General features: G+C 38.1%; 1 protein-coding gene, 1 non-coding gene and 1 pseudogene across 2 annotated transcripts in view; 1 reads left to right on the top strand and 2 right to left on the bottom strand.

Moving 5' to 3' along the window:
- RSRC1 (arginine and serine rich coiled-coil 1) overlaps positions 1–24,897 on the top strand; it is a 342,660-nt gene that overhangs the window by 157,159 nt on the left and 160,604 nt on the right. Inside the window, exon 5 of the mRNA XM_036349070.1 lies at positions 14,487–14,523. Coding sequence (XP_036204963.1) covers positions 14,487–14,523 — 37 coding nt within the window. The remainder of the gene's footprint in view (positions 1–14,486; positions 14,524–24,897) is intronic.
- On the bottom strand, positions 267–373 carry LOC118677785. Its single transcript, XR_004974511.1, has one exon. It is a non-coding gene; the product is annotated as a U6 spliceosomal RNA (small nuclear RNA).
- LOC118677753 lies at positions 4,229–4,407 on the bottom strand (annotated as a pseudogene).

Genomic DNA, 24,897 nt, shown 5'->3' with positions numbered 1-24,897 from the left:
ACAGTGTTAAGATGCTTGAGCTGCAACTGGAAAGAAGATTGTCATTGATTAGGAATGTTAGTCCTGCATGTGGGAAATAACAGATAGGTAGCATGTTCTCATTCACTTTCCCTGCCTGGCTTGGACATTAAGTCTTTCATGCATTAGTCTTAATTTGACAACACTGTCTTAAATATCTAAGGTATAGATACCATATCTTAATTCTTTTTGTTGATGATATTTATGTTTTTGTTATTGTTATTATTTTTTTTTCTTTTTTTTAAAAAAAAACTATGGAACGCTTCACGAATTTGCGTGTCATCCTTGCGCAGGGGCCATGCTAATCTTCTCTGTATCGTTCCAATTTTAGTATATGTGCTGCCGAAGCGAGCACTGTTATCGTTATTATTATCCATTCCAAATTTTTCATTTAACTAGGTGCTCAATAAATCCTATCTAATAAAAGAGAAACATGGTAATTGATGTACGACTGCTACCCTTCCCATTGGCTAATCAGGGCGATATGCAAATTAACTGTCAGCCAAGATGGCGGCCGGCAGCCAGGCAGCTTGAAACTAACATGAGGCTTGCTTGCTTCAGTGACGGAGGACTCCAATGTTCCCCGCCTGCCACTGCAGGCCTCTGAGCTGGCAGTTTGAAACATAGTTACAAAAATAGAAGCTAAACAAAACCCCAGAAACCAGCTTTCAGCTAGCCGGGATCTCAGACCTGGAGCTGATACAGAGTTTTGATTGTAGAACCTAAACAAACCAGATACCTGCTTTCAGGAGCAGAGGCCTAAGAGCTGGAGCCTCAGAGCTAAAGCTGGCTCAGAATAAAAAAAAAAAGAAAAGAAAAAAAGGAGCAGTTGGGAGCTTCAGTCCCAGCCTGAAAACAGCCCTCAGCCCCTCACCCAGACTGGCCAGGCACCCCAGTGGGGACCCCCACCCTGAACTGGGACACCCTTCAGGGCAAACCAGCCAGCCCCCACCCATGCACCAGGCCTCTATTCTATATAGTAAAAGGGTAATATGCTTCCCGGCACCGGGATCAGCGTGACAGGGGGCAGCACCCAAACCCCCTGATCGCTCTGTGGCTCTGTGTGTGACAGGGGGTGGGGCCACAACCTTCCTATCGGCCCTGCTCTGTTCCTGACAGGGGAAGGCGCCCCAACCCCATGATCGGCCCTGCTCTGTGCCTGATAGGGGGGAGCTCCCCAGCCTCCTGATCGCCCTGCGGCTCTGTGTGTGACAGGGTGCGGCGCCCCAACCCTCCCACCCCACGGGCCCTGCTCTGTGTGTGACGGGGTAGAGCCGTAACCTCCCCATCGGCCCTGCCCTGAGTGTGAGAGTGACGGCACCCCAACCCCCTGATCGGCCCTGCTCTGTGGGTGATAGAGGGCAGCGCCCCAACCCCCTGATGGGCCCTGCTCTGTGCATGACAGGGGGGAGCTCCCCAACCGCCTGATGGGCCCTGCTCTGTGCATGACAAGGAGGAGCTCCCCAACCCCCTGATGGGCCCTACTCTGTGTGTGACAGGGGGGAGCTCCCCAACCCCCTGATTGGCCCTGCTCTGTGCGTGACAGGGGTCGCTCCCAACCCCCTGATTGGCCCTGCTCTGTGCGTGACAGGGGGGAGCTCCCCAACCCCCTGATCGGCCCTGCTCTGTGCGTGACAGGGGGCAGCGCCCCAACCCCCTGATTGGCCCTGCTCTGTGCGTGACAGGGGGTGGCGCCGCAACCTCCCCATCGACCCTGCTTTGAGTGTGACGGGGCGGTGCCCCAACCCCCCAATCGGCCCTACCCTGAGCGTGACTGAGGGTGGCATCGCAACCTCCCAATCCACCCTGCTCTGTGCATGACAGGGGGCGGCGCAACAATTCTCCAATCGGCCCTGCTCTGAGCCCGACCAGGGGCTGCACCTAGGGTTTAGGCCTGCCCTCTGCCACCCAGGAGCAGGCCCAGGTCGTTATCTCCCGAGGGGTCCCAGACTGCGAGAGGGCACAGACCGGGCTGAGGTACCCCCTCCCCCCCCCGAGTGCACAAATTTTTGTGCACCGGGCCTCTAGTATATTTATATTGCTCTTTCTTCATTCTTGATGTTCCAAGTCTCTTTCTGGAATAATTTTCCTTGTGTCTGAAGCATTTCTTTAGCAATTCTTTTAGATCAGATCGACAAGTGATGAATTATCTTTGTGTTTTTTCATCTGAAACTGTTATCTAGAGCACAGCTTAAAAATTTTTGAAATCTCATTTCTTCCCTTTGTAGACCCTTTCTGTGAACTCCAAAGCCTGTTTACCGGAATGACTGTAAATGGCTTACCTTGATACATACCAAATTAAGTCTTCAGCTTCCCATTGGAATACAATCAGTGTGTATCATAAGTCCTCAACTGCTTAATATGGCTAATTTAAACTTGTCCCAATATAGTAGATGCTCACGAATACTGGTAAAACTAACTAAAGAATCTTAAAAAGAGAATAGCCCATGTGAAATTCAGTGATCATGGTACACTTGTCTGTGTAAATGGTATATAAGTTCTAGAATAGAATATCTGTAATAATAAAAACATAATATCCTAATTAGACTGGACAGCCTAACGACCTTCCGGACGTCATTCTGGACGTCCTTCCAGATGAAGCAGCGGCAGCAGGAGCCGAGGCAGAGATAGTTAGGAGCGATTAGGCAGGCAGGTGAGCAGTTAGGGGCGATCAGGCAGGCAGGCAAGTGGTTAGGGGCGATCAGGCACACAGGCAGAGGTAGTTAGGGGCAATCAGACAGGCAGGTAGAGGGGATAGGGGTGATCAGGCAGGCATGCAAGTGGTTAGGGGCGATCAGACAGGCAGGCAGAGAGGTTAGGGGTGATCAGACAGAGGGATGTCCGACTGTCGGTTTAGGCCCGATCCCTGCGGGCCTAAACCGGCAGTGTTGTAAATAATAATCAGTTAGATAAAAAACTACTCATAAAATAATACAAACATCTAAACACTATATTATGAACCAGGGTAACATAAGAATATATATTGAGAGCCACTAATTTGCAAGATATTCTCCAATCAGGAGAAAAATGCTGAGTATTCTAACCAAACCAGGTACATTACAACTGGGAATTCCACGAATATCTTTTTGGAACTTAGAATTAATACTCTGTATTTTTCTTATTGGGGTTAAAATGTAAAATAAAAGAAAAATAGGAAATTGAGATAACTGTTTTTTCTTCTTTTTTCAACATACTTTATTATTCTGCCTCCTTTCAGAGATAGGAATATGAGAATGTGCTTATGTCAGGATATTTTTATTGGATGTTAGCATTGGGCCAAGCTCTTCATATGTATTTTATTTGAAAAGTAGACTGACTTTCATTTATAGGTATTACAGTTGAAACGTGGTTACAAAAGCTAACATCTATAAAGGGATTTCTTTATTTTGGAAATTGAATATGGTCAATTGGTCCAGTAATAGCCTGTCACATTGCACCAGTATTTATTGAGTGACTTATGTATATATGTGCTGATTTTTTCAATCTCTGACTTGAATTTAAGAATGAAAAAATTAGAGAAAATATATAACTTGACAAAGTTATTTAGTAAGTAGTTGAGTTGAATTTGAACCTAGGTTTTTCTTAGGTTTATATATTACAGAAATCTTACATTAATAACATTTTATTCTTTTTAAATATATATTTTTATTGATTTTTTTACAGAGAGGAAGGGAGAGAGATAGTTTGAAACATCGATGTGAGAGCAACATCGATCAGCTGCCTCCTGCACACCCCCTACTGGGGATGTGCCTACAACCAAGGTGCATGACCTCGGCCGGAATCGAACCTGGGACCCTTCAGTCAGCAGGCCGACGCTCTACCAGGGGTCCTCAAACTACGGTCCGCGGGCCACATGCAGCCCGCCGAAAACATTTATCCGGCCCGCCGGGTGTTTTTGCCACCGCTGCCTGTCCTGCTTAGCAGCCGACTCGTCCTGGGCCCGCAGTGCGCATGTGTGGAATGTCTGAGGGACAGTGAACTGGCCCCCTGTTTAAAAATTTTGAGGACCTCGTATCCACTGAGCCAAACCGGTTAGGGCACATTTTATTCTTTTTTTAAAACATTTTAAAAAATATATATCTTTACTGATTTCAGAGAGAAAGGCAGAGGGAAAGAGAGATAGAAGCATCAATGATGAGAGAGAATCATTGATTGGCTGCTTCCTGCACATCCCCTACTGGGGATCAAGCCTGCAACCTAGGCATGTGCCCTTGACCAGAATCGAACCTGGGACCCTTCAGTCCACAGGCTGACGCTCTATCCACTGAGCCAAACTAGTTAGGGCATAACATTTTATTCTTAATAAAAAAAAAAGGTCTTATACATGTAAAATGTATCAATTATTATTTGATACTACACTTGATCTTAGCCAAAAGACAGAGAAGCGATTAATTATTATTTGAGATGGGAGATATAGGAACCTTATAACTCAAGCTTTTAAAAACATTGACTGCCATTATGTAAAAAACAAAACGTAGATTTTTGCTTTATGAAAGAGGATATAAAATTAATTGTGATGTTATCTCTATAGCTGTAGAAAACTGCAGCATAGTAATCTTTTAAAACTGAGTGATATGCTTTGTTTATGACAAAAAATCTGTAGAATTGTGTACTGTTGTAGGAGTTACTCTATTTTTTATAATTACTGTCTATGCAAATTGTATATGGGATAATAAACATACATTACTAATTACAAATATATTTAAGTTTTTATTTCTTAAAGACTTGGTCCATGAAATGATATTTTGATGCGATAGCAGTTAGTTGCTTGCATTTTGGTTTCTGAGTATTTTATAACTTAACACTACTGGATTTTTGGCCAGCTCTATGAAATGGCTTTGGTTTATATTTATTTTGTTACTTTTCTACTCCCAATCCAAAAAAAGTTACTTTTCTTTTGGATGTCTTTTGTTTATTTAATTTGTTTTAAAATAGTACTTTTATAAGTAAGTCTATATTATATTTTGGATTGATATAATAGGGAATAATGAGAACAATCATGTACTTTTACTGGGAGAAGCAAGTAATTAAATTTTTTTTTCTAAGCTAATATTTTGACAAGTGTGAATGCAAAATGCATTTATTGAGAGTAAAGAAGAATGCCATCATCAGAAGGAATAGGGTTGGATTTTTTTGTTTTGTTGTTTTCAAAATAAATGCCATTATTGACTGTGGCTTCCTGACCTGGTTCCCTTGTACCATTTAAAACCTGAGTGATCATTTTAGTATAATATTGCTAACATCTTTTTTAAAAAGTTGAATCCTTCCTAGTAAGACTAGATCTTAAATATATTATTCTATTATTTTTTTTTTTTTATTTATTAAGAGGATATAAGCTTTATCATAGCAAGTTTCTGGATTTACAGCATGCTTCCTTTGGCAAAATAATGAAATCTGTTTGCCACAAAGGTAAATTAGTATCTTTATTTTAATTTTTTTTCTTGGCCTCCTCTGATATGATTGATGCATCGTGACTCCCTGCTGGAAGGAGATCTAATATTGAAGGAGACAGGTGCCACAAGGTTTATTTAGGACAACCTCTGTCAGTTTCAAAATGTCTGCCTCATATATGTTGAGCTCCTGCATTTCCTGCTTTAGAGCCTTGTGTTATGCCAACATTACTATCTGTGCTGCCTCAACTACAAATTGGATGAACAGCCCATGACACTTTTTCAATATTATTACATTAAACCAAGTGGATTTTGATTGATAACCTAATATTCAACTAATGCAAAACATCAATCATGGCAAGTATATTAATTATTTAATATTGCAGTCTAATTCAGAAATCGATGTGCTGCATGAGAGGAAGGGAAACTCATGGTTCCCAGAAGATTTAAGACAGGGAATGATTAAAAAAAAGACCTGCTGTACTCCTGTGTGTTAGTTCGATACAAATCTTTATTCATTTGCCAATAATCTCTTCCCATTTTCCACTTCAGGACCATTTTATCAGTTTTGAGACCTATAATTGAATTAAGTCTGCTTTCAGCACAGGGCAAAAGGAGTTGCACAAATATTGATGAAGTCATGACAGGGACAGCCCAAGAGACAGACCACTAAAGAGGACAGGCCTTTAAAGAGGACCATTTGTTGCAAGACCCCTCTGTCAATGTCTTGGATCTTGCCTCTCTATTTTTAAAAACGTATTAAGACTTTTGGAACCACTATTAAGACTTCTATATTTATATATCTATTGTAATGACATATTTCTAAAGCACATTGCCATTTGTGGTGTACCTTCATGTACATTATCTTGCTGCTTTTTTCACTGTAACCTTAATGTGTTAGGTAAGGCAGGTTTTACAGAATACACACATTATAGAAGAATAATTTGGGCTTTGGAGAAGTTGGCTTATTACCCAAGTTCTTGCAACTATTTTGTCAGGGCTTAAATTTGAGTGTGGGTCTTCTGTTTCTAGAACCAGGATTATATATCATGCTGTCTTGAATAATATTTATGTACTCATGATGCTTTTCTTTATCTGTGTTGTTTTGAGATGGCCACCCTTTCTGTGTTTCTGCCCAAAGTAAAACTAAAGAAAACTGATTTCCTTGGAGAACTTGTTGAAAATTTGGTGTCCCAAACTATGATACTTATCTAAGCTTTATGAATATACAAACCTGCTGGATATAAGTGAAAATTTCTTAATGTATTGTATCTTTTACTAGAATGTCCTCCTTTTTATATCTCAAAAAATATTTTTTGGGGGATGGGAAGTGGCTTAAATATCCTTTATCATTAAATTACCACCCCAGCTTTCTTTTGGTTCCTGTTTACCTTGTTATATCTTGTACTATCTCTTGTCTGGAAACCTTTCTGAATTTTTTTTGTTTTGTGGATTTTTTTGTATATGAGACATTGCTGAATTTTGTTTTTTACCCAATCTGAAAATCTTCTCTGGCATTTTAACTCCAGATTATTATGGGTGAATTTTCTTTAGTTTTCTTTTTAATCATTGATTCTTTAGATTACAATAATTACTATGTTCTATGCCACCCTTTATTATTTATCTTGTTGCTTTTTCCTGAATTTATTTCTCATCTTAATGCATTATATTTTTCAGAATTTTGTTCAAATAGTGTCTTTGTGTGGGTAATTTTATGCTGAAATTTGTTTTCTATCAATTTAAATAATAGTTTATTTAGCTGTATATAAATTCATGCTCACAGTCCTTTTCCTTAAGAATATTATTTTTATTGAGTTTAGAGAGGAAAGGAGAGGAAGTGAGAGATAGAAACATCAATGATGAGAGAGAATCATTGATCGCTGCCTCCTTCACGCCCCCTACTAGGGATGGAGCCTTTAACCTGGGCATATGCCCTGACCGGGAATCGAACTATGACCTTCTGGTTCATAGGTCAATGCTCAACCGCTGAGCCACACCACCTGGCCTCTTTTCCTTTAACATTTACTTTCTCTTAGAAGTTAATACTTTCTTGTTCAGCATTAGTATTGAGAAGTCTGATGTCAGTGTTATTCTTCCTTTATGGAGGGGTATGTTTTTTCTTTCTGGATGCTTTTAGACTTTTATCTTGATCTATAATAGTGTCATTACTCTTATATTATGCTTTGCTGTGTATTTTTCCTTAATTATCTTGTTCACTATTCTATTTAACCTTTCAATGTAATGTTTGAATATTTCTGTATCTGGGAAATATTTGTCATTTCTTCAAATGTGTTTGTTTTTTTCTTCTAAAGTGTCTCTGCTTTCCTTCTAGGTTTTCCATTGCATAGATGTTTGCACATCTACTCTGTTCTTAATTTTATCTCTTATTTGTTCTATTTTTTTCATCTCTTTCTTATGCTTTCTGGGAGAATTCTTGTACCCAGTGTTCCAGCTCACTAATTCATTCTCAGTCTGTAGCTATTTTGCTTTCAATCCATTCTGTGAGTTTTTTCAAACTATTGTATTTATATTTAATTTCTAAAAATCTTTCTTTTCAATATGTTATTACATCAGTATTATATATTTTCTCAGTGTGTTCTGTTTTCTCTGGATGAGGTTGCTCTATTGGTTATTTTTTTCCAATCCCATGTTTACATACTTCAGAGATCTTAAATTTTTTTTTTATAGACTTCTCTTTCACTTCTTACAACATTAGCTGCCTTGGATAGTAATTTTAATCTAAGGAGGGGAATAAAAGTCTGGGTTCTGGCTGATGCTCCTCCAGGTTAATTTAAAAATTATAGAGTCCAAAGCCTGGCCTCAGTCAACTATTTTTTAATTTTTAACATTTATCTTTATTGTTGAAAGTATTACAGATGTCCCCATTTCTTCCCCATTGACCGTCCTCCTTCACCCCATACCCAGCTACTTTTTCCATTGTGTCCTACTCCATCAAAAACAATACAACTTATAAACAAGGATGTATAGAAAAAGCCACATCAAGACTGGTAGGAAGGGCAAGGCACCAAAAAGGCTGGCCCTGCTCTCACAGGCAGTGGCTGAGATTCTCAGCTGCAACAGTTCCCTTAAAGATATGTGGGGTCTCTACTATATCCAGGCCCCTCAGCCCAGAGTACAGAGCCATGAAGATGCTGTGAAAATCAGCAGGATTCTGTACACCAGGGAGAGAGAGGATTCTGCTAAAGACACAGGCACCCTTTTAAAGAGCCATGCACAAAATCCTTTTTTGCAACCACTTACAATGGGCTCCAGAGGAGGGAGGGTGGAGTGGAATATAGTCACATGAGGAGAGACTGGGGTTATTGGCTTTGGGGAGACAGCTGAAAGGACAGCCACCAGGATTCCTGAGTTGAGTTTCTCTCTTCACACTACCTATACCTTCTTTCTTGGGTGGAACAATCTCTTTCATATGGCATCAGCCTGGAGAAATGCAATAGCTCTACCCTCTGGATTCCCTGTTGCCTTACCCTATAGAGCTTGTGCCCTACTAAGGAGTCAGGTACCTGGCCTGGGCTGTAGAGAGGTTTGGGCAAACTCTAAGGGAGTGCCAATGACTGAATTGTGTGGCTATGAGGCAAGGGCCATTCCTCCCACTTTACTGTGAAACTGACTGGTGTCTTACCCTTGCAGGAGATATGCTAGCCCCACTCTTTGGGCTCCTGGCAGACCCACCCTCCCTACTCTTGGTGGCTCTGCCCTGCTGAGATCTGGGCAGAAACTAGGACAGACTGAGTTGTATGGGTCTAGGATGGGGGCCTTTTCTTCCATGCATGCCCTACCAGTACAGAGTTCTCCCTTTTACAAGGCCAAATCTTGGTCTATTAGGGCCTAATGAACTGTGCTGGTCTCATCCTGACCACTACCTGACACCCTATCCCGCCACAAAGGTCTGCAAGCACCCAGTGGGTAGCAGCTAGACTTGATATACCCTGGAACATTTGCTAAGTGGCCTCAGCCCAGCCCTGGCATCGAGTTTGAACCTGTGTCACCCTGGTGAACACCACTTACCCCTACCAGGTGACTTACTGAGAACCTACCTCATGTGACTCAAGTACTGCCAGAGGCTCTTTCAGTGTCTGAGCCTAAGGTAGCTGGCAGACACAGGAGAGGCAGATCTCAGGGTTTCTTGGGACTTTTGCTGACCGGCCTTGGTGCTAGAAAACGCCGGTCTTGGTGTACAGTTTGTTCCTTCCCACACACCCAGGCAGGCCCAACAGAGACAGCCACAAACTGGGGCTCACCTTGTGGCTCCAAACAGATTGCTCAGGGCCAGTCACAGGCAGCTTCTAAATTGCCCTGTACCAGAGCCCCTCCCAAGAGGCCCCAGAACAAACATACCCAGTGACCAGCTTCAGACAGCATCATAGCAGGATTTAATTAGCATCACAAGTGGCATCGCCAAAGGGAGATCTAATCAGGCACCGGACTCTGCTGAGGCAAAATCTACTTAGTATGGTCAGCATCTACGCAGCAGCTCATACACACTGTGGTCGGGGTCGATCCTCAGAGTCAGCCAGCCTGAGTGTCGACCCTAAACACAAAGAAGCCAATAACAATCAATACTCAATTACAAGAGGAGGGCCCACATAATGCACACAAGGGACATTCCTGGAGCACCCAGCACAGTTGGTCAAGGGGACTTTGCCACTGGTCCCACAGGGCACCTCCTTCATAAGGTCATCCTATGAGAACCACCTAATACATAGAAACAAAAACAAAGAGGCAGCCAAAATGGGGAGACATGCTCCAAATGAAAGAATAGGAGAAATCTCCAGAAAAAGAGGCATATGAAATGGAGGAAAGAAATTTATCAGATATAGAGTTCAAAGTAACGGTTATAAGGATGCTCAGGGAACTTAGTGAAAACTACAACAGCATGAAAAGGGACATAGAAACCATGAAAAAGAACCAGTTGGAAATGAAGAATACTATTTCTGACATCAAGAATAAACTGGAAAAAATTAAAAAGTAGGTTGGATGAAGCAGAGAATAAAATTCGTGATTTAGAAGACAAGGTAGAAAAAACACCCAATAAGAGCAGCAAAAAGAAAGAAGAATTAAAAAGAATGAGGATAGTTTAAAGGATTAAGGATAGTTTAACAACATCCACATCTGGAGAAGAGAGGGAGCAAGGAATAGAGAACCTATTTGAAGAAATAATGACCAAAACCTTCCCTAACCTGGTGAAGGAAAAAATATACACAGGTTCAGGAAATAGAGTTCCCAAACAGGATGAACCCAAAGAGGCCCACACCAAGATACATCATAATTAAAATGGCAAAGTTAAAGACAAAGAGACAATATTAAAAGCAGCACAAGAAAGATAGTTACCTACAATGGAGCTCCTATAAGATTTTTAGCTGATTTCTCAACAGAAACATTTTGAGCCAGAAGGAATTGTCATGAAATATTCAAAGTGATGAAAAGGAAAGACCTATAATCCAGATTACTTTACACAGCAAAGCTATCCATTACATAAGGGGTAAAACCCATGTGCTGTATATACATTTGTAATTATGTATAAAGTAAAACCGTTTTAAACTGTAAAAAATTTTTTCAGTGTGTTTTCTGGAATTTTGCCACAACATACTGGCTTTGTTTTTATATATCTTCCTGTCTAGTTATTGGCTTCAGATTCGTGCAAAGTCCCCCTCGACCTTTCCAAAAAAATAAATGTTAAGTCTTGAAAAGAATAAAATAAAATTGTTGGAGAAATAAAGAGTTTTCCAGACAAGAAAAAACTTAATGAGTTCATTGCTACCAAACCAGTAATACAAGAAATGTTAAAGGGTCTTCTTGAAGAAGAAAGAAAAATAGGAACATAGTTAAAAAAATAAAATGGCAATACATATGTATCATCAATAATCACTTTAAATGTAAATGGCCTAAATGTTCCAATCAAAAGATATAGGGTAGCTGAATGCATAGGAAAACAAGACCCATATATGTGCTGTTGACAAAAGATCCACTCAGAACAAAAGATTCACATAGACTGAAAGTTAAAGGATAGAAAAAGATATTTCATGCAAATAAAAATTTTAAAAAGCTGAAGTAGCAACACGTATATCTGACAAAATAGACAGTAGTGAGTGAAGCCAGGTTACTAGTCTGTTATGCTGCTATTGTCATTTTCCATGTGATGTAGCTTTGGAAATAAAGCAGAGGGAATGAGTAAACAGGAGTGTAGTAAGATACCGTTGATTTTAAGAAGGGGTTTGACATGATCAAGCTTACATTTTAGAAAGATTTTGCTGTATTATAGAGAGTGAATTGATGTGGTGCAAGGCAGGACCCATTTTTAACCATTAGGATGTTTTGTAGTAATCTGGGAGAGAAAAGATGAGACCAGTACTCTCTCTTAGTAACATCAGAGAGAAAACAAAAGACCTAAAATAAGGTAGTACCTGTGAAGATAAAAGTGATTAAATCTATATGGTAATTAAGGATGTTGAATAGCCAAGTCCCTGTGATTGAGTACATTTGTTTACAACTGGTAGTGAAAAAAGGCTTGTGTCAAGGATGCTTCCTAGTTTTCTTTCAGGCATACCATTCTAAAAGCATATTTCCTAAATATCACTTAATTTAAAGAATCACTTTGAAGTATAGCAAAGCAATAGCCTAGCCGATCTTTTCTTATTTTTAGGAATAGTTTCTTGTCCTTGATTCCAAAATGCAAACAGCTCAGAGAATTGATTTTCCTTAATTTTGTGGTAAACTCAGTTTACATCAAAACCTACCCTGAAATGAAGCTACTTATAGCCTTTGTTTATCCCACTCTGTGGAATATTCATGTTTCTTTTAGAATTAATGTGTATGATGATGAGATGCTGCTTTGAGTCATGCTGTCAGTGTTGCGTGACATATATTATATATACCTTATTACCTTTCTAAACTCCCAACTATTCTGATGAAGCATGTCTAGCCCCAGTGATTTCAGGTAATTAATTAAGGACTTGTACTTTGAATCTGAACTTTTTTTTTATATTGTAACATTATTTTCTAATAAGAACCATTATGTGACAATGTAGCCATGGGGAAAATGATGTAGATGTGTATTATATAGAGCAGACTCCAAGATAGATTGCCAAGTGAAGGTACCAAAAACAGTGCTTATAGTATGTTTCTGTTTGGGTTTAATAAAAAATAAAATTAAAAAAAATGCGAAGGAAGAAATACACATGTACATACATATAGAATTTTTTTAGAAAGACAAACAATGGTAATATTAGTGATTGAGAATTGGGAGTCAGTGATAAGAGGAAGACAATTTCACTGTTGTGTGCACATACACATATTACACTGTCAGATGTTTCACTATATACATTATTCTTTTTGTTTATATTTCAGATTACACAGATGATCATATGAGAATGTCCTTGCAAAAATTTGAAATTCTGTTTGCCTTCCAGATCCATTAAATGCATTATTTTGTAATAATAATGTTAAAAATAATTATTTATGTAGCTATTAGCCTTTTCTGACACCTTGTTTTTAATTTATGCCTATCATTTATCATTAGGGCATCCAGAGAATGAGTTTTAGAAATCCTACATTTTAAATGTTGAATACATGGTATGGTTAAGATTGCCAGAAGCAGAAAGAAGAGAGAGAATGGCTAAAGATAAGTGCTTTGCTAATCAGTAGATGTTGAAATTTATTCCCAATATGTCAGACTGGGCAGTGGGAGCAAAGGTTGGGAGCCATGGGTTTGAAGGGAAATTTGGAATGATTGAAAGATAGACAAAGGAAACAGAGAAGTATATAGGCAAAGAAAATTGAAATCAGAAATAAAGAGGAAAGAAAGAAAGGACCCTTCAGAGAAAGAAGAGGTGTGGGGAAAAGATTAAACACCGTGAATGCAACACTGTTTTGGTTGTTGAATTTCCATGAATATTTTCTGCAATGTGATAGAAGTATAATTTCATGTTAAAAAATAAGGGTTGGGGTTTTTTTTTGTTTTTGTTTTTGTTTTTGCTGTATATTTTAATGATTTTTTACAGAGAGGAAGGGAGAGGGATAGAGAGTTAGAAACATCGATGAGAGAGAAACATCGATCAGCTGCCTCCTGCACACTCCCTACTGGGGATGTGCCCGCAACCAAGGTACATGCCCTTGGCCGGAATCGAACCTGGGACCCTTGAGTCCGCAGGCCGACGCTCTATCTACTGAGCCAAACCGGTTAGGGCAGGGTTGGTGTTTTTGATGGAATTAAAATACTACTTGATCAGGGTGAGAAAAGCCAAAAAAAACATTTGTCACTAATTAATTAGTATACTCTGAAATCGGGATTAAAAAATTTAGCTATTTGCCACATTTCACCAAGTATATATTTAAATTATGTTTGCTACTTGCACAGGTATTTTTATTTTTAATTCCATCAGCAGTGTTCTGTTTAAGTGAAGAGTAAGAAATTAAATACTGAAAATATGATATCTGATGTTTATGTTTTTTTGGTGATACTTTGTTTTTTAATATTTCAGTAGTCTTAGATCCTGATTTGTAGTGTGAACTAAGTTAATAAAATTAATATCAACAAAAATTTGTTAAAATTTACTGTTTAACTATGAAATTATGAGCATATTATTTAGGAGCATATTCTTTAATAAAAATGCAACCATTACTGGACGGATATTTGATAAAGCAAATATAGTAAAATGTCAATGTAGGATCTGTATTGTGGATAGAACCTGTATGTTTGAACATTTTCATAATAAAAGTTGGAGAAAACAAACTAATGAGAGAAAACTAATGTGAAATAAATAGTAAATTAATAGTAAAATAATAATATACTTCTTTTTGTTGTGTGTTAACTTTGAAAAATCTGAAACATTCTTTTTGTTAGTGGAATACCAATTTAGTGGAAATACTAGTAGATATAAATTACTTATCTGCTTCTTTTTGATGTAAATTGTTTTGTCATTAAAAATAGTGTTATATGAACATTAGTAAAGATATATGAAAAACTTCTAAGGATTTATAAAATAGTTTTGAGGTAAATATAAATTATAGCAGACAAGGGTTTAGCAACTATTTAGAACTTTTATTCTTCTATTTTAGGGAATCTGGAAACATCAAAGCTGGATTAGAACATCTGGTAAGTTCTAATTTTCTCTTGAACATTTGCATCATCTTTGATATCTGCATTCCAAATGAACACTTTTGAATGAGCTTTGAATACCTTTTATTGAGAAAGTCAACCATTTCCCAAAGGGTCAGCTTACTGCTATTATGTGAAGGCACTTACATTTTCATTTATCTTGTCATTTCAAGGGAATTTAAATTTTTTTAGATTACTTTTTTTTTGATGTAGAGATGAAATAAAACGGATGACAATCCTTGGATTGATGATTGCTTTAATTATAAACAAAAATTGGTGTAGAATTTTTGGCATATCTTGATCTGACAAAAACAAGCTTGTGTTTTAAGAAAAACACAATCAAATATTGCATGCATAAATATGGTATGTTTTAGCAATTTAACGGCTTTGGAAGAAGTGCACAGCTTTGTTTTTCCTAATGTCTTTGCTTTATGAATAATGCATTGGTTTAAACTACATTCAGCTTAGAACGTAAAATAATTGAGATGCAAAATTTTTGGTTTAAGTAAACATTTTTAAAGCATAAGTGAAATTTAAACTGACTTTACATTAAAATATGTCCATTAATCAAAAAATTGGAAAAACTGTTGTATTGTAACAGGTCCAAAATTCATTGAGTTTACCACAATGAGTGTTGTTCATTACAACATTAAGTACTTCATTTAAACAGAACATTACAAAGTCATGCTCTGGTTTCTGGTCAAATCCAAATGTTGAATAATTAATGAGAGATTCTTTTGTAAATACAATCTAAGTACTTTTTTAATGCAAGACCTCATTCGTATATCATATTGTAGCTTTGTTAACGATTAATGTGCTTTTGGTCTTCTAAAAAAAACAAACAGTAATAAGAGGCAGATTCATTTTGAGTTATAGTAGAGAGTTGTAAGGGATTTTTGGTTTTCCTTTCAATAGCTAAACAAACTAAGGAAACAGATTTTTGAAAAATTACAGGTAATTATTAAAGCAGGATATAATAACCTTGTTAGAAAATTTGAACTATATATTTGTCCAGATTAGAAGTAAATAAATAAAATTGTTATTCTCATTATTAAAAATGATGTCCCAAGTCCTTGTTAATTACTTCATAGTGGCACAAATATTTAGAATATGCAGACATCAGAATAAAAATATTAATCTGCCTTGGCTCAGTGGATAGAGCATCGGCCTGCAGACTGAAAGGTCCCAGGTTTGACTCTGGTCAAGGGCATGTAACTTGGTTGCAGGCACATCCCCAGTAGGAGGTGTTCAGGAGGCAGCTGATTGATGTTTCTCTCTCATCGATGTTTCTAACCCTCTATCCTTCTCCCTTCTGTAAAAAAATCAATAAAATATATTCGGGCCCTAACTGGTTTGGCTCAGTGGATAGAGCGTTGGCCTGTGGACTGAAGGGTCCTGGGTTCGATTCTAGTCAAAGGCATGTACCTTGGTTGTGGGTGCATCCCCAGTAGGGAGTGTGCAGGAGGCAGCTGATTGATGTTTCTCTCTCATCGATGTTTCTAACTCTCTATCCCTCTCCCTTCCTCTCTGTAAAAAATCAAAATATATTTAAAAAATATATATGTATATATATATATTCGGGGGGAAAAATGTTAATCTAAGACATCATGTTTCAGTATCAGTTGAGGGTTTATAACAAGGAAGAACATCTTCCACAGTGTCAAATTGAGCTCTTTTAGATTATTTCTCATTTAGATTTCTCTTATAGATTATTTATTTAAAAGACATATTTACTTGGTTCATATTCCTAAGTAAATAATAATAAGTTAAATTTTTTTAGTTTATATTTTATATTTTTTATACTCACTAGTATGATCTCATTTTCAGTGACTATTTTATTTATTTATACTCATAATCTTCTGCAGTGGTTTTCTAACTGTGCCTTGGGCTGCCAATAAGGCTCCTCAAAGCATTTGGCACTCCAGACTTCCTCTGCTCACTCTAACCAGAGTAGTTCCACTTTTAGTTATTTTGTAAAATTTTAAACTTTAAAAATAAGATTTCATCTGAAGAAAGAGTTCTCCAACTAAAAATATTTAAAAACCTTTGATGAAGCTTAGCCACTTATTAAAGTCACAAGCAATTGTTTGTTAATTATTCTTTTCTATTCTTGAACCTAAGTTATATTTCATTTTTATCTATGTCGTATACATCAAATATATTTCAAACATAATGCATTTTTGGAATGAGAGAGCCTGGATTAGTACAACAGGTAATGGGGGGAGGGCGAGGAGTAGATTTTAATGTATTTTATTTAAGTTGTTCAAGAACTCTGTAACTTATTATAAAATTGACTCAGCTCTGAATTATTAGCAATAATATGACTATATAGCTGTATAACATAATACCACACACATATATACATATATATATATTGCTTTGTGCACTCATAATATTCAGAAAATTCAGTGATATTCTTGCTAACAACCTGAGAAGGAAGTGAACTCAAGAATTTATTGATTGAGCATTAATGAAACCTGTCTGTCTAGCAGTTATGGGCTCCTTTGGTGTGTGTTTCTCCATTTTCCAACTGAGCAGATACTCATAGCCCTTGCTATCTAGCACAAATAACCCGTCTTTGAATTGACTGTATAGCCAAATACAATTAGAAGTATAACTTCTAATAGATTGATTTTATGAAATACATGGTATAAAATTAAAATGAGAAGAGCATTCCACACATTGGAATAATTTCTTCATTATGTAGCCTTTATCTTTTCAAATTTATTTTGTTCTATCATTCCTTTATTTCTATGTTGCCTACTTTTCTTGGAAGCTGTCCAGCATGTTATTCTTAGCTTAATCCTATATAATAAAGAGCTAATATGCTAATGGTCGTGACACCCTCACGCCGTAACAACCATTCAGCAGGAGGCTGCGTGCGCTGCAGGGCAGAGCTGTGGCGTTGCTCTGGAGATGGGGCGGAAGCAGGGTGGCGCCCGGAGGATGTGAGACCATCCCATGGTGGGGAGGGCGGGGGTGAGAGCCCGTAGTGCCCTCTCACCAGTCCTTCACCACCCACTGCTCCCACTCAGTACACGCGCCGCCAAGAAGCAGCGCTTGAAACTCCGCAGCAGATGGGAGGCTTCCACACTCTCCTTCAGCGCCATGATGGGGCGGAGCCACTGCGTTGCTCTGGAGACGGGGCGGAAGCAGGGAGGTGCCCAGAGGAAGTGGGACCAGCCTGAGGTGACTGGCAAGACCGAGGGCGGGGCTTGAAGTGGCCAGAGAAGGCCAGAAGGGTTGGGGATAGGGCCAGGTGTGCTCGAGCTCTGGATGGAGAAGTTAGGGTCTCAAGGCAGGGCATGCGCGGGTGGGCGGGGCTGCACAATTTCGTGTGTCCAGTCACTAGTATACTTATAATGGACTACCCAGTACCTTGTTATTTTTCTCTTCACAAACTTGTCTACTACCCATAAAGCCTACGTCTGTTTAAAGTTCTAGACCAGGGGTGGGCAAACTCTTTGACTCGAGGGCCACAATGGGTTCTTAAACTGGACTGGAAGGCCGGAACAAAAGTATGGATGGAGTGTTTGTGTGAACTAATATAAATTCAAAGTAAACATCATTACATAAAAGGGAACGGCCTTTTTTTTTTTTTTAGTTTTACTCATTTCAAACGGGTCGAATCCGGCCCGCGGGCCGTAGTTTGCCCACGGCTGTTCTAGACAGAGCCTGTGAAGCTTGGTGCCCATTGTCCACTGATGATTCTTGCCTGATAATTGCAAAATGGCGATTTTCCAATTCTTCTAATTCTTCTGCTCCTCCCATATTTAGCAGGCAGCAGTCTACTGTAAAGAGAGCCTACCCAACTTTCTTTATTCATCTATATATTGTGAACAAGGACTTACAGATTTTTATTTTACTAAATAGGTTACTATTAATTACTTTCCTTATTTATTTTAATGCTCAAGTTGTCCCAGATTTTTCCTAGGGAGTTTACTTTCAAGATGGCTTCTAGTCCTTTTGATATACCCCAACTTTTTTTTTAAGTGCTTTCTTACATGCTGTTACACTATATTCTGGGCTTTTCTTGTTCCTTCCCTGTCCCTGTCTTCTGCTTCAGCAGCAGATTTTATCTCTATTTTCCAAGACTGTTTGCTATTCAAAACATCTTTGAAAGGTAGTTCTGAATGAACAAAGGATGATGGCTAGTGGAAGATGTATAGAATGTTATGGAGTATTATCTCTGAAGTTGTTGTTATTATTATTATTATTATTAAATTTGGAAGGTTTGAGTTTTTGTTCTAGTGGCTACCTTTGTATTTATATCTTTTATAATGCTTTTAATCCCCGTTATTTATACTTAACCTTTTATATGGCATCCTTGACTCCCATCTGTTACCTTTAATAGCTGATGCTTCTATTGTACTTTTCCTTACTTCTTTTCCTCATATTTCTTCTCTTTTTATTCTTGCTACTTTGTTAGAATATACGTATACATATATCCTTTATTCTTCAACCCATGCTGTCACCTTGTTTTAGAATCAATTCTAAAATTAAATTTATTAAATATTGACATCAGTTCATTTGCTGATATTTACCCACTTATTTCCTGTTTGTATAAAACTCATCCACTAATGTATTCCTCAGAAAAGACCCCTGTGTACAGTATTCCCTGATATCTTGCACATTCCAGGCTATTTTTCTGTGGTCTTGTCACTTGAATGACAGGTTGACTAGACATGAAATGCTTGGCTTACAGTCTCTTTTGTGACTTTCTGAAAAAATATTCTGTGGATATCTCTGGTATCAGCCTTATTTTTTTACCCTTGTAGAGAATGTATTACTTTCTTTTTGCTTGAGGCATTGCCATTTTTTATTGTCCTTTTTTTTTTTTTTTTTACTAGGGTAATTCTTGAAGTTGGTTGTTTTTGACTAATTTTGCTGTTTTTTTTCTCATATGTTGACTTAATTTTTCTCATTCCCAGAAATAGTTTTCATGGATTATAGGGATTATAGTGTTAAATATTAGTTCTGTTCCTTTTGTTTTCTTCTTCAGGACTCCAGTTACACACACACACACACACACACACACACACACACACACACACACACTCTATCCTATATAATAAAAGGCTAATATGCAAATCAACTGAAGGGTGGAATGACTGGTCCCTATGACGCACACTGATCACCAGGGGGCAGATGTTCAATGCAGGAGCTGCCCCCTGGTGGTCAGTGCACTCCCACAGGGAGTACCGCTCAGCCAGAAGCTGGGCTCATGGCTGGCGAGCTCAGTGGTAGTGTTTGGAGCCTCTCCTGCCTCCTGTGGCAGTCAGACATCCCCTAAGGGCTCCTGGACTGTGAGAGGGCACAGGCCAGGCTGAGGGACCCCCACCCCCTGAGGGCACGAATTTCATGCACTGGGCCTCTCGTATAATTGTATATATACTAAGTGTACCAGTTAATAATGCAGATTTTTTTCAGTAGATTGAGTTATACATATGTTGATATGTATGTGATTTGATATATATGCTGTTTTGTTGTATTGACAGCAAGCTTCAAAACTTAATATGTCAAATTTGCTGAAGGTGTTAACATCACAGATATTTTTACACTTAAAAATGTCGAATTCCGTGCCAATAAAAGAGCGTTTGCTGGAAGTTTTAATTCATTATTTTATTTTGAAGAAAAAGTTATCATATACTTCGGGAAGCTTATGGTGAAAATGCTCCATTTCAAGATACTTGTGAACGCTGGTTTAAACGCTTTAAAAGTGATGATTTTGCTGTGAAAGACAAAGAACGTCCAGGTCAACCGAAAAAGTTTGAAGACCAACAATTACAAGCGTTATTGGATGAAGATGCCTGTCAAACTCAAAAACAACTTGCAGAAAGATTAAACGTTGCTCAGCAAACAATTTTCGATCGTTTACAAGCAATGAAAGATTTTAAAGGAAGGAAAATGGGTGCCACATCAACTGAACGAAAGAAAAATAGAAAACTGAAAAGTCATCAGTAAAATGTTGCTTCAACGGCACAAAAGAAAGTTTTTTTGCAACGAATTGTGACTGGCGATGAAAAGTGGATTTATTTTGAGAATCCCAAACCCACAAAATCATGGGTTGACCCAGGTCAACCATCAACATCGACTGCAAGGCCAGGTTGCTTCAGAAAGAAGGCAAGGCTCTGCGTCTGGTGGGATCAGGAAGATGTGGTGTATTATGAACTTCTAAAACCAGGTGAAACCGTTAATACTGATCACTACCAACAACAAATAATCAGTTTGAATCACGCTTTCATTGTGAATTGACCAGAATGTGCCAGAAGACATGGCAAAGTAATTTTGCTTCACGATGACGCACCATCACACACATCAAAAACAGTTAAGACACATTAAAACAGTGGTTCTCAACCTTCCCAATGCCACAACTCTTTAACACAGTTCCTCATGTTGTGGTGGCCCCCAACCATAAAATTATTTTCGTTGCTACTTCATAACTGTAATTTTGCTACTGTTGTGAATCGTAATGTAAATATCTGATATGCAGGATGGTCTTAGGCGACCCCTCTGAAAGGGCCGTTTGACCCACAAAGGGGTCGCGACCCACAGGTTGAGAACCGTTGAATTAAAAGATCTTGCCTTTGAAGTATTAACCCACCCACTGTATTCACCAGACCTTGCTCCTTCAGATTACCACTTGTTCTGATCGATGGCACTTTCTGAGCAGCACTTCAAAACATACGAAGAAGTGGAAAATTTGTTTTCTGAATGGTTTGCCTCAAAACAAGAAAAGTTCTATTGGGACAGTATCCACAAATTACCTGAAACTTGGGGGAAATGTGTAGCTAGCAGTGGACATTACTTTGAATAAAGCACTTTTGATGTTTCTCTTGAAATTATCATGTTTTCTTTGATTACGAAATCCGCCATTATTAACCAGTACACCTGATATATAAAGCCTTTCTTTACTCATCTTCTATCAATGCCTTTTTCTCTTACTCCTTTTACTACTTTACTTTGTTTTCATTCTCTCAGTCGTTTTCCTGATTTTATTTTTATTTTCATTCAAATTTATATTTCCTTGAACACCTTATAATTTGTTTTTACTTTTTGAATAGCTGATTCTAGGTTTTCTTCTTGTTATTCATATGAATGAGTTTTTTCCTTTATGGTTGGTTTTGGGGAGAGAATTTTTATCTATTGAAATTTTTATTTGCATTTTTTGATTACTTTTTACAGTGACTTTATATGGGGATGATTCTCTCTCCCCTCTCCCCTCTCCCCTCTCCCCTCTTCTCTCTCCCCTCTCCCCTCTCCCCTTTCCCCTCTTTCAATCCTTCTTTCTTTCCCTTCCTTCCATCCCTTCCTTCCATCACTTTTTACAGTGACTTTATATGGAGATGATTCTCTCTCCCCTCTCCCCTCTCCCCTCTCCCCTCTCCCCTCTCCCCTCTCCCCTCTCCCCTCTCCCCTCTCCCCTCTCCCCTCTTTCAATCCTTCTTTCTTTCCCTTCCTTCCATCCCTCCCTGCCTTCCTTTTTAAAATCATAGACATTTTTTAGATGGGGTTTCTAGGTAGGGTGCCCTCTTCTGCAGTTCGAGGAAGGGCAGTTTCTTTAATTGATGATGGTAGATGATGGTAGCAGAAGCAGGGACAAAGGGGTGGCATGTCTTGTGTTTTTCTTTAGCTGTTTGTTTCTTCTTTCTTTTTATTAGCATGTATTTTATTTGTCTGATTTCCTCTCAGAATTAATGCTTCCTGAGGCTACCATTTCTGATCTCACTCACTTTCAAACTTCTTCCCTCTAGCTGGTGCTGTGGTAACACCAATTTGATACCAATGTTTACTATTTTGGCAGTTAGTGTTGTAGTACTTTGTTTTCCTAGGGGTGATTTTGTTTGTGTTTCCAGAGATTAACCCTATTAGGTTGAGCTATATTAAAAAAGTCCCTTTTAGGTCAGAATACTTTTTTGGGGTTGTTTCTGGGTTAAAAGAACCGCTGTGCCATGCCCCCTTTGGCAGGGGATGAGATGACTTGTCCTGATCAGTATGAGGTTTCTAAAGCTTCCCTCATTCTCTTTTCTGAAAAGTCAAATAATTGGAGATGGGTTGGGGTTAGGGGGACAACGTGATCTAGGTAAGTGCTTCTTTGTCTTCAACATGCATATGAGTCGCCTGAGGATATTGTTTAAATACTGGTTCTGATTCTCTGGGTCTGGAATGGGCCTTGAGATTCTGCATTTAGCAAACTTTCATGTGAGACTAATGCTGCTGGTCCAGCGACCACCAGGAAGAAAAGTACATTGAAGGGCATTGACTTAAACGATACGTGTCCAATGAACAGCCTTCTGCTTCTAATGAAGAATCTAGATGTTTCTCACATGTACTCATTAAATACGATTCTGCAACCTATAAATGATTGGTTGAGTATTCATAAACCCAGAGGGACAGATACTCCACAGGTTTATACAGGGGCAAAAAGTTCATTGTTTATTCTGTAAGAGTAACGGGACAATTATTTTCTGTATTTTGGTTCCAAATGTTAAGTTGTATATTTATGGGGTGAAGCTGGACACCAGGACTAAAAATAACTCATTCAGCCTTAGGTGTAAAATTAAATAAGTGATAATAAACCCCTTAGTAAAAAGGATTACAAGTATTTACAACTTTAAGTGGGATTTGCTTTCTATTAATAGTTGAATAACAAAAGAACTCTGGAGCCATACCTGTGGGTTTTTTTCTCCCCACAGAGGTCTCATATATTGTATAACATTTGAGAGTGAAGACCCACTTGTCCTTGTGGTCAGACAACACAGTCTGACCATTTTAAGTGTTGAAAAGCAACTGTCATTAATAGCTTGTTTAGCCCATCAGTGGTTTGTAGATAGAGTTGCTGCTTGCCAGAAATGTAGGCAGGCCCATTGATATTACATACTCATCAATAACTCTACATACAGGATTTAATAAAAGCACTTTCCTCTTTGTTTTAGGTTATTTTGCATAGAACTTGCAAATAAAAGTGCTGCATTTCAGTTTACAGACTAATAATTTTATTTACCACAAGTATAATCAAAGTAAAAATACTATTGTCATACTTTTGAGAATTTGCTTAACAGAGCATGAGCTATAAAATGCAAACAAAGGTTATGAACCCTATTCTAAAGTCACTTGTCTTTCATCTGTTGTATTTTTAAATGTATGTTTTATTGTAAATGTAAAGGAATATGTGACATTTAAATATGTCCCCACTATATTCAGAAAAAAATGTTTTTGACATTTGTCCAAATGAGTTTGAGAATATAGTTTTCTCAAAATACACTGACATTACTCGTATCCTCCATATATTTATTAAACACTGATGAAAAATGTTTATCACCTCATATACTGTTTAAGGACTTCAACAGAATAGATCTATCTCCTCCCAACATTTTAATTATTTTTTCTCTCCTAAGTCAATATATATTTGAGGTTGAGGGTAAATGTGCATATTAAAAGAGATGTTTTTCTCAAGCTGTGATATGAGATAAAACAGCATGAAGTGTTTCTTTTTTCTAGAAAATCAATTCCGTAAATCTTTCTCTATTTTCTTTTAACAAACAAGTGTGTCCTATGAATGTGTGCAAATTAAAATACCTTTAATGTGGATTAAATGTCAGTGTCATATTGCTTTCATGTTTTCTTAGGCAGTTATAGGTTCTCAGTCTGGGACCAGCTCTCACGAGAGACTGTGGTGCGATTGTCAGTGATCCATTTGTCTTACACGTTTTGATCCGTTACAAGTATATGACCCAGTCATCCAAACAGCATGAATTTGGGCCCTTTTTCTACTTCCCTCCATTTCCTCTCTTCCAAAGAAAGGTCTGTTTGTTGCATTTTTAAGACATAGTGATGTCAGAAGCAAATGGTGGCCAGTTAGCTTAAAAAACACAACACAAATACGATGTCAGGCAATTTTCATGAAATAGCTAATCTCAGATTCTTGTTTAATCTAGATAAAATTTATTTTCTGACTTTTATGCACAGGTGCTTGTTAAAGTTTTATAAAGTAAAACCAAAGAAGAGCATTAAATAACCCCACCCCACCCCATGACTCAGGAGTCTGAAAGTCAAACCTTTAAACCACCAGAGTAATTGAATATTTTATTCTTATATTTTTTATATTATAGTTCAGGACAGTGTAGGTGCTGCTTCATTGCAGGGAATCCCACAAGCACAAGATATTTATTTCATGGCTTTTTCAGGATCTAACAACCGTATCTGCAGGCAAAGATCTAGCAGCTGAGGTAACACGGTTGCTTTCTATTTCTCCAGGCAAAGCATTAGGAATTAAGAGGGAGAATGCCTTTGCCACAGTGGTATCTTTGGCCATACTCATTACCATTTGCCACAGAATCATAGCATCTGTATTTAACTTTAACATATGTA

This window comes from Myotis myotis, unplaced genomic scaffold (assembly GCF_014108235.1).
Source record: "Myotis myotis isolate mMyoMyo1 unplaced genomic scaffold, mMyoMyo1.p scaffold_m19_p_2, whole genome shotgun sequence".
Taxonomy (NCBI): Eukaryota; Metazoa; Chordata; class Mammalia; order Chiroptera; family Vespertilionidae; genus Myotis; species Myotis myotis.
The sequence above is the reverse complement of the archived record's forward strand: the minus strand, read 5'-3'. Positions and strand labels throughout refer to the sequence as shown.